Source organism: Babylonia areolata, chromosome 20 (assembly GCF_041734735.1).
Source record: "Babylonia areolata isolate BAREFJ2019XMU chromosome 20, ASM4173473v1, whole genome shotgun sequence".
In the NCBI taxonomy this organism is placed as follows: domain Eukaryota; kingdom Metazoa; phylum Mollusca; class Gastropoda; order Neogastropoda; family Buccinidae; genus Babylonia; species Babylonia areolata.
Window position 1 is genome coordinate 1,463,549 of NC_134895.1, and position 10,000 is coordinate 1,473,548.

Here is a 10,000-nt window from a genome sequence, read left to right on the forward strand (position 1 = left end):
CACCCCCAGCACCCCCTCCCCTCCATTTTCCACTTAGAGTTGGTGATGTAGTCGCGCTATCATGTAGAACGCCACTGGTGATTTCATGTACAGTCAGTTATAGAATTGAAAACAAGCACTTAAACAACACAGCACGACATAACACAACACAGCCCCAAACAGTATATGACAGCACAACACTTAACAGCAAAGCACAACCCAACCCAGCACAACACTTAACAGCAAAGCACAACCCAACCCAGCACAACACTTAACAGCAAAGCACAACCCAACCCAATCCAGTACAGCACAACGGAGCACATCACACGACATCATAGTTCACCACAGCACAGCATAGTACATTACAGCACAACACAACACATCACAACACAGTACATCGTAGTACACCACAGCACACCACGGCACAACACAGCACAACGCAGCACAACACAACACAGCACAGCACAGCACAGTTTCAGTTTCAGTTTCAGTGGCTCAAGGAGGCGTCACTGCGTTCGGACAAATCCATATACGCTACACCACATCTGCCAAGCAGATGCCTGACCAGCAGCGTAACCCAACGCGCTTAGTCAGGCCTTGAGAAAAAAGAAAAAGAAAAAAAGCACAACACAGCACAACCCAACCCAACCCAACCCCACACTCACGGACCCAACCCAACACAAATACCCTTACTCTCACGTGCTATATACTACCACCACCATAACTAACCCACCAACATATTACACCACCAACCAACCAACCAGACAACCAGTCAACCATACCAACCAACCATAAGAACCCATGGCAACGAAGAGAGTTGTCCCATGACAAACAGTCTGTAGAAAAAATCCACTCTTAATCATTGATGGGTACACAGTTATAATTCATACACACACTCTGAAGGCCTGAACAAAGCGCGTTGCCGGGGTTAGTTACGCTGCTGCCTAGGCATCTGCCGCCCCAGCAAGATTTGGTGGGTGTAGCGTGTATGATTTTATGGATGACGGGCGCGATAGCCGAGTGGGTAAAGCGCTGGACTTTCAATCTCAGGTCCCGGGTTCGAATCTCGGTAACGGCACCTGGTGGGAAAAGGGTGGAGATTTTTACGATCTCCCAGGTCAATATTTTGCGCAGACCTGCTTGTGCCTGAACCCCCTTCGTGTGTATACGCAAGCAGATCAAGTACGCACGTTAAAGATCCTGTAATCCATGTCAGCGTCCGGTGGGCTATGGAAACAAGAACATTCCCAGCATGCACACCCCCGAAATCGGAGTATGGCTGCCTACATGGCGAGATAAAAACGGTCATGCACGTGGAAGCCCACTCGTATACATACGAGTGAACGTGGGAGTTGCAGCCCACGAACGAAGAAGAAGAAGACGAAGAGATTGTATGAATTAGCCCGAACGCAATGAGCGCGCCTCCTTGTGTGAGAGAAACTTGAAAGCTGAAACAAAAACTCACTGCCTCCACAAACAGCTGCGCATGAGGAGGGACGGTGTCAAGAGCTACAACGTGGACAGCTTCGCGGGCCACTCCATCGCCGCCCTGCACGACCACAGCGGTCTGGAGAGGACCCCGGGGCTGGGGGAGCTGATCGTGCAGCTCAACGGCGTGGAGTTCCGCACCAGGCACAACGACTACAAGATCCGCATGCCCGTGCACAACACGAGCTTCCACATGGTGGAGGACGTGCCTTTCCCGCCCGTGCCCCCTTCTGTTCTGAGGCAGGACACCGTGGAGAAACAGGTGGAGTGAGAGACAGAGTGTGAGGAGGCGAGAGAGAGAGAGAGAGAGAGACAGAGAGACAGAGACAGAGAAACAGAGAGACAGAGACAGAGACATGGTGGAGGACGTGCCTTTCCCGCCCGTGCCCCTTTCTGTCCTGAGGCAGGACACCGTGGAGAAACAGGTGGAGTGAGAGACAGAGTGTGAGGAGGCGAGAGAGAGAGAGAGAGAGAGAGAGAGAGAGAGAGACAGAGACAGAGAGACAGAGAGACAGAGAGACAGAGACAGAGACAGAGACAGAGACAGAGAGACAGAGACAGGGACATGGTGGAGGACGTGCCTTTCCCGCCCGTGCCCCTTTCTGTCCTGAGACAGGACACCGTGGAGAAACAGGTGGAGGGAGAGAAAGAGAGTGAGGGGGAGACAGAAAGAGGTGGGGAGAGAGAGAGATAGATAGGGAGAGACAGAGAGAGACAGAAGAGGAGACAGAGACAAAGACATGGTGCAGGACGGGGCCTTTCCGCCCGTGCCCCTTCTGTTCTGAGACAGGACACCATGCAGAGAGAGAAAGAAACGGAGAGAGACAGACAGGCAGACAAAGAGAGACAGAGAGAGAGAAAGAAAGGATGAGAGAGAGACAGACAGACAAAAAGAGACAGAGAGAAAGAGAGAGTGTTTGGGGTGGGAGAGGGATATAGGGCCAGAGAGAGGGAGAGGGGAAAGAGAGTCATAGAGAGGTGTACCAATGAGGGTGAGAGAGGGAGGGTAGAAAGAGAGAGAGTGGGGCGGAGAGAGTGAGAAAGAGAGAGAGAGAGAGAAGGAGGTAAGATAGGGAGACAGAGAGAGAGAGCGGTAGGGGTGGGAAGGGAGGGTGAGAGAGGAAGGGGGGAGGGAGGGAAGAAGAGACTGAGGCAGCGAGAGGGAGAGAGAGGGGGAAAGTGGGAGAGAGGGAGAGAGAGGGGGAAAGTGGGAGAGAGGGAGAGAGAGAGAGAGGGATGGGAGAGGGAGAGGGGAGAGAGGAGATATTGTAGAGAGAGTGTAGAGAAAGGGAAAGAAGTGGAGTAGGCAAAGGGAGTAGGAGAGGGAGGGAGAGAGAGAGGGGGTTAAATATATACACAGAGAGAGACAGAGACAGAGCCAGAGAGGGGTGGAGGGAGGGAGAGAGAGATGGAGAGAGAGGGGGAGAGAATGTACAAGTGATATCAGACGAGGAGACACACACACACACACACACACACACACACACACACACACAGGGAGAGAGCGAGAGAGCGAGAGAGAGAGAGAGAGAGAGAGAGAAGAGAGAGGGAGAGAGGAGAGAGAGAGAGAGAGGGAGAGAGAGAGAGAGAGAGAGAGAGAGAGTGAGTGCAGCGATCTGTGCGTGTTTCTTGATTTAGATCCAGTCGCATGAACTGTTGTTCTGGATCATCGGAGAAAAGTCTCATGTTCATAACGTCTTCTTCTTCTTTCTCATCATCATGGTAATCATGAACATTATCATATTATTATCATCGTCATCATCATCATTACCACCACCACCACCATCACCATCACCATCATCATCATATTCCTCCCTCAGACCGCCGAGATGCAAGAGTACTTCAAGGCCTGGAAGGACAGCGACCACTCTCACCGCGATTACCGCCCTTACTTCAAGCCGGTGCTGTGCTATCTGGAGGGCGCCTGGACGCTGGATCAGCACATGGAGGAGCCCTTCAGCAGTGACCGCCACGCCATCGAGGCCAGCAGCTGGTTCGACCTGCAGGAGAAGATCCGCTATACATCCACCACGGGCGATCGCCTCAACTCGCAGAACTTCGCCTACTTGCCCACCACCATCTACAACATTACTGACGGGGTGCCCAACTTCGCGCAATGGAACTACCGGATCCTGTGCCACCCTCTGAAGGGAGAGGTCAACAGGTAACGGCTAGCTATATATGGAACTACCGGATCCTGTGCCACCCTCTGAAGGGAGAGGTCAACAGGTAACGGCTAGCTATATATGGAACTACCGGATCCTGTGCCACCCTCTGAAGGGAGAGGTCAACAGGTAACGGCTAGCTATATATGGAACTACCGGATCCTGTGCCACCCTCTGAAGGGAGAGGTCAACAGGTAACGGCTAGCTATATATAGAACTACCGGATCCTGTGCCACCCTCTGAGGGGAGAGGTCAACAGGTGCCAGCTATATATATCATATTATATATATTATATATTGTAAACCCCTTGAGTGCCTTGGAACGTATCACGCACGTGCACAGTGACGTAACTGATGACGTCATATAAAAAGGGAAGTAACTCTGGAAGGCTCAAAATTCACACATTATTATTTTACATCCAGGGCAGTACTATCTCCGGACCGTTTTTTGTTTTTTTAAAATGAGTTTTAAGGCTTATTGTTGTGAATGCTGTTTTATGACTTGAAACGTCATTTTCTACTGGTCTTTTACCCTGGCACTGAAGGGGCTTCAACATCATATTTGTTAGTGTTTTTCTGTCTCTATGTAGCGCTAGCGGCTTGGTAGGATACCAGCCTCTGAAGACGTTTTCACTAACAACACCGAGTCATTTTCACAACAGGCTGCGTACTGACAGCTGCCTTTATTAGGCGATCAGCACTCGTTTCCTGTGTCAGACTTAAGTCACGCGCGCGCGCGCACACACACACGCACACACGCGCGCGCGTATGCACACACGCGCGCACTGATGTAGTTCGTTTGGTCTAGTCGATGTTGGCTTGAAGGTGTTTCCTCTTGTTTCTCTTCATTTTTCGTGCGTTTTTATGTGCTGCTATTCGTGTGTGTGTGTGTGTGTGTGTGTGTGTGTGTGTGTGTGTGTGTGTGTGTGTGTGTGTGTGTGTGTGTGCGCCCTTCGGCACCTTATTGAAACTGAAAGCACGGCGTTGTCTTGGAACAATAAAAAAAACAACAGCTGCATCACGGTAAGTATGTATATATTGTCTGTCATGTCCCTACAACATCCATGATTGTCTGTAGTGTCCCTCCAATATCCATGATTGTCTGTAGTGTCCCTCCAATATCCATGATTGTCTGTAGTGTCCCTCCAACATCCATGATTGTCTGTAGTGTCCCTCCAATATCCATGATTGTCTGTAGTGTCCCTCCAACATCCATGATTGTCTGTAGTGTCCCTCCAACATCCATGATTGTCTGTAGTGTCCCTCCAAAATCCATGATTGTAGTGTCCCTCCAACATCCATGATTGTCTGTAGTGTCCCTCCAATATCCATGATTGTCTGTAGTGTCCCTCCAACATCCATGATTGTCTGTAGTGTCCCTCCAACATCCACGATTGTCTGTAGTGTCCCTCCAATATCCATGATTGTCTGTAGTGTCCCTCCAACATCCATGATTGTCTGTAGTGTCCCTCCAATATCCATGATTGTCTGTAGTGTCCCTCCAATATCCATGATTGCCTGTAGTGTCCCTCCAATATCCATGATTGTCTGTAGTGTCCCTCCAATATCCATGATTGTCTGTAGTGTCCCTCCAAAATCCATGATTGTCTGTAGTGTCCCTCCAATATCCATGATTGTCTGTAGTGTCCCTCCAACATCCATGATTGTCTGTAGTGTCCCTCCAATATCCATGATTGTCTGTAGTGTCCCTCCAAAATCCATGATTGTCTGTAGTGTCCCTACAATATCGATCCTCTATCGTGTCTGACATCCCAAAACAGGTCGCACCTCGTTCCCCTGGACGACCTGGGCCACCGGATGGGAGAAGGCATGGATTACAATCGCTACCTGGGTTCCCGCATGACTCGCTTCACCGTGGACGAGCAGGGCGGCCGCAGCCGTCGCTTCCAGTGGAACGAGCTGGACGACTGGATGTACCAGATCCCCGGCAAGGACAACTACGGCGCTCACATGACGGACGACGCCTTCGGGATGCCCAAGCTCCGCGTGCAGGACGACACGCCCATAAACGTGGCCAACTACCACCGGACCTGGCGTGCTGGGGAGCACGACGCCATGGGGGACACGGTGGGACATCGGGGCTTCGCAGACAGGTCGGTGTGTGTGTGTGTGTGTGTGTGTGTGTGTGTGTGTGTGTGTGTGTGTGTGTGTGTGTGTGTGTGTGTGTGTGTGTGTGGCTGGGTGGGTGGGTGTGTGTGAGGGGAGGGGTCGGAGAGGGGGGAGCCGTGGGTGGGTGTGGGTGGGTGTTGCGTTCGGGGTGGGGGTGGGGGTGTCATTGGGGGGCGGTCACTCACACGTGTGCGTGTGTGCATACGCACGCACAGTCACACGCACTGACACATTCATACGCACACGCGCGCACGCATGCATGCGAACAAACACACATACAGTGACTCACACACACACACACACGCGCACGCTGACTCTGACAAACACATACACACACAGACACACACGCACACACACACTAAACTCACTCCCACACACATACACACACACACACACACACACACACACACACTCTCTCTCTCTCTCTCTCTCACGCACACTCACATACACGCACACACTGACTCACATTCACACTCACAACCCCGCCCCCCATACACACACACACACACGCACACACACATAAACACACACACACACGCGCGCGCGGAGGAATCTTTGACTTTTTATGGGTTGTCAGAGAGATGGAGGTGGATAGGTGAGTAGGTTGAGAAACAGAATGATAGACTGACGGACAGATAGACAAAAACACAAAGAACACAGACATATGGGAAAAGAGAGAGGCAGACAAAAACCCCCCAGAGAAACAGACAGATATGTGTAGATATGTAGGTAGACAGATAAGATAGATAATCATACAGAAAGACAGACAGACAGAGATACAGCTCGCACTGTTGCTGTTCGAACATACACTTGTCCACCCCTGTTGTTGTGTTTAAAGTTAACGATGGCTGGATGTCAACGTGGAAATGCCGCGCGTGATTTCTTGTGCATGGATGTGACGTTTCGCTAACTCTTCCTTCTCTCTCTCTCTGTGTCTGTCTCTCTCTCCCATTCACTGTCTGTCTCTCCCTCCTTCCCTCCCCCTCCTCACTCTCCCTCCCTCCCTCCATTACTCTCTCTCTGTGTCTCTCCCCTCTATCTCTCCCCTCTCTCTCTCCTCTCTCACCGCCTGTCTTTCCTTCCACCCACCCCTCTTCCCCCCTCCCCCTTCTCTCTCATTTGCCCCCTCTCTATTCCCCCTCCTCCTCTACCTCCCTCCATTTCTCTCTCTCTGTGTCTCTGTCTCTCAATCTCTCTCTCCCTCCCTCTCTCCTCCCCCCTCTCTCTTCCTCCCTTTCCCTCTCCCTCGTTCTCTGTGCGCATGTTTAACACAGTAAGTGTTCAGTCTTCATGCAGTTTGAGATCCCCCCCCCCCACCGCCACCCCCCCCCAACCTCCCCAAACTCCCAAGTACTTTCAACTGCTGATTGTTTTTGCTTGTTTATTTGGATTTGTTTTGTTTTGTGGTTTTTTTCCCGCATTAAGCAGGACCCTTTCTGTGGCTGAGAACACCCAGGTCTGCCTCCCCTCCACCCACCCCAACCAACCCACCCCCTCCACCCACCCCAACCAACCCACCCCCCTCCACCCACCCCAACCAACCCACCCCCCTCCACCCACCCCAACCAACCCATCCCCCTCCACCCACCCCAACCAACCCACCCCCCTCCTCCCACCCCAACCAACCCCCCCCCTCCACCCACCCCAACCAACCCACCCCCCTCCTCCATCTCCTAACTACCTTAAGTGTTAATTGTTTTTTGCTTGCTTTAAATTTTTTTTTTTTTCTCGTGGACCAGGAACCTGTTCGTGGCTGAGAGCACCCAGCCCCGGATCGCTCCCACGCACGTGAAGCACTGCTACCGGGAACACGGGCACGGCCACGTGTGCAAGGAGTACACCAAGAGGATGTCCTACGCCATCCCTCTGGAAGTCATCTTCCTGACGCCCCTCAACGCCTGGAACCCCTACAACCTCCAGCACCACGGCAAGTACGTATGGTTGTCTCTTGTGTCTCTACAACATCCATGATTGTCGTGTTCCTACAACATCCGTGATTGTCTGTAGTGTCTCTACAACATCCATGATTGTCTGTAGTGTCTCTACAACATCCATGATTGTCGTGTTCCTACAACATCCGTGATTGTCTGTAGTGTCTCTACAACATCCATGATTGTCTGTAGTGTCTCTACAACATCCATGATTGTCTGTAGTGTCTCTACAACATCCAGCACCACGGCAAGCATGTATGATTGTCGTGTCTCACAATGGCCGTCAGAACAGCAGAGGAGGCAACTGGCTTTTTCACCTTTTGGGGGCAAGAATTTGGTTTATAATGGAGAGTGTCTTGCTCCTTACACCACCGCACCCCCACTCTCTCGACCACGAGGGCTTTAGGGCATTCGGCGATGGGATAGTCCACAAAGGCCAACTAGCCCCACCCCAAAGGTGCAGTACTAAGAGCCAATGCTATCTTGCCTCTTTGAGAGTCACATTCCTTCACAAAAAGAACTGCGAAATCCTCATTGCAATGGAGAATCCGTTGAGCATACAGCTATCACTTGGTCGCTGTTTGCCCCCCGACTAGAAGCTGATGCCAGTCTCTGCATCGAGCCTACCTTCTTCTACGGCTGCTAATGTACTGATGGTGTTTAATGTGTTGCTGTTTTTAACTGGTGTTGTTGCTACTGGTACTGATGGTGTTTAATGTGTTGCAGTTTTTAACTGGTGTTGTTGCTACTGGTACTGATGGTGTTTAATGTGTTGCTGTTTTTAACTGGTGTTGTTGCTGCTGGTACTGATGGTGTTTAATGTGTTGCTGTTTTTAACTGGTGTTGTTGCTACTGGTACTGATGGTGTTTACTGTGTTGCTGTTTTTAACTGGTGTTGTTGTTACTGGTACTGATGGTGTTTAATGTGTTGCAGTTTTTAACTGGTGTTGTTGTTACTGGTACTGATGGTGTTTACTGTGTTGCTGTTTTTAACTGGTGTTGTTGTTACTGGTACTGATGGTGTTTAATGTGTTGCTGTTTTTAACTGGTGTTGTTGCTGCTGGTACTGATGGTGTTTACTGTGTTGCTGTTTTTAACTGGTGTTGTTGTTACTGGTACTGATGGTGTTTAATGTGTTGCAGTTTTTAACTGGTGTTGTTGTTACTGGTACTGATGGTGTTTACTGTGTTGCTGTTTTTAACTGGTGTTGTTGTTACTGGTACTGATGGTGTTTAATGTGTTGCTGTTTTTAACTGGTGTTGTTGCTGCTGGTACTGATGGTGTTTAATGTGTTGCTGTTTTTAACTGGTGTTGTTGCTACTGGTACTGATGGTGTTTAATGTGTTGCTGTTTTTAACTGGTGTTGTTGCTACTGGTACTGATGGTGTTTAATGTGTTGCTGTTTTTAACTGGTGTTGTTGCTGCTGGTACTGATGGTGTTTACTGTGTTGCTGTTTTTAACTGGTGTTGTTGCTGCTGGTACTGATGGTGTTTACCGTGTTGCTGTTTTTAACTGGTGTTGTTGTTACTGGTACTGATGGTGTTTACCGTGTTGCTGTTTTTAACTGGTGTTGTTGCTGCTGGTACTGACGCAGGATCTGGTGGCAACAACTCCGCCTTTTCTTCCCCTCCTCCTCCTCTTCCTCATCTCCCGCTCCCCTTCCTCCTCCTCCCCCTCTTCCTCTTCTCCCTCTACTCCCCCTCCTCCCTCTTCTCCCCCTCCTCTTCCCCTTCATTTCCCTCCCCCCCCCCCCCTCTTCATCCCCCCTCCTCTCCCATCCTCCTTTCCATTCTCATCTCTCTCTCTCCTCCCCCTCTTCCTTATCTCTCCTTCCTCTTCTCCCCCTCATCATCCCCCTCTTCATCTCCCCCTTCTCCTCCTCCTCTCCCCTCCTCCTCCTCATCTCCCCCTTCTCCTCCTCCTCTCCCCTCCTCCTCCTCATCTCCCCCTCCTCCTCCTCCTCTCCTCCTTCTCATCTCCCCCTCCTCCTCCTCCTCTCCTCCTCCTCATCTCCCCCTCCTCCTCCTCCTCTCCCCTCCTCCTCCTCCTCTCCCCTCCTCCTCCTCATCTCCCCCTCTCTTCCTCCTCCTCTCCCCTCCTCCTCCTCCTCTCCTCCTCCTCATCTCCCCCTACTCCTCCTCCTCTCCTCCTCCTCATCTCCCCCTCCTCCTCCTCCTCTCCCCTCCTCCTCCTCATCTCCCCCTCCTCCTCTCCCCCCTACTCTTCTTCCTTCTCTCCCCTTCCTCCTCCCTTCCTCCTCCTCCTCCTCACTACCACTCGTACTCCACATCAGGTTCAACACTCCGG

The 10,000-nt window shown here is 51.1% G+C and overlaps 1 protein-coding gene across 2 annotated transcripts in view; it reads left to right on the forward strand.

The window, feature by feature from the left end:
• The window catches only part of LOC143294828 (uncharacterized), a 16,427-nt gene that overhangs the window by 4,719 nt on the left and 1,708 nt on the right, over positions 1 to 10,000 (forward strand). For both annotated transcript variants that reach the window (XM_076606329.1, XM_076606330.1), the window contains exons 4-8: positions 1,460 to 1,729; positions 3,288 to 3,631; positions 5,413 to 5,745; positions 7,501 to 7,692; positions 9,987 to 10,000. The exon at positions 9,987 to 10,000 is cut by the window's right edge and continues 1,708 nt beyond it. In XM_076606329.1, the coding sequence (XP_076462444.1) occupies positions 1,460 to 1,729; positions 3,288 to 3,631; positions 5,413 to 5,745; positions 7,501 to 7,692; positions 9,987 to 10,000 (1,153 nt within the window). The remainder of the gene's footprint in view (positions 1 to 1,459; positions 1,730 to 3,287; positions 3,632 to 5,412; positions 5,746 to 7,500; positions 7,693 to 9,986) is intronic.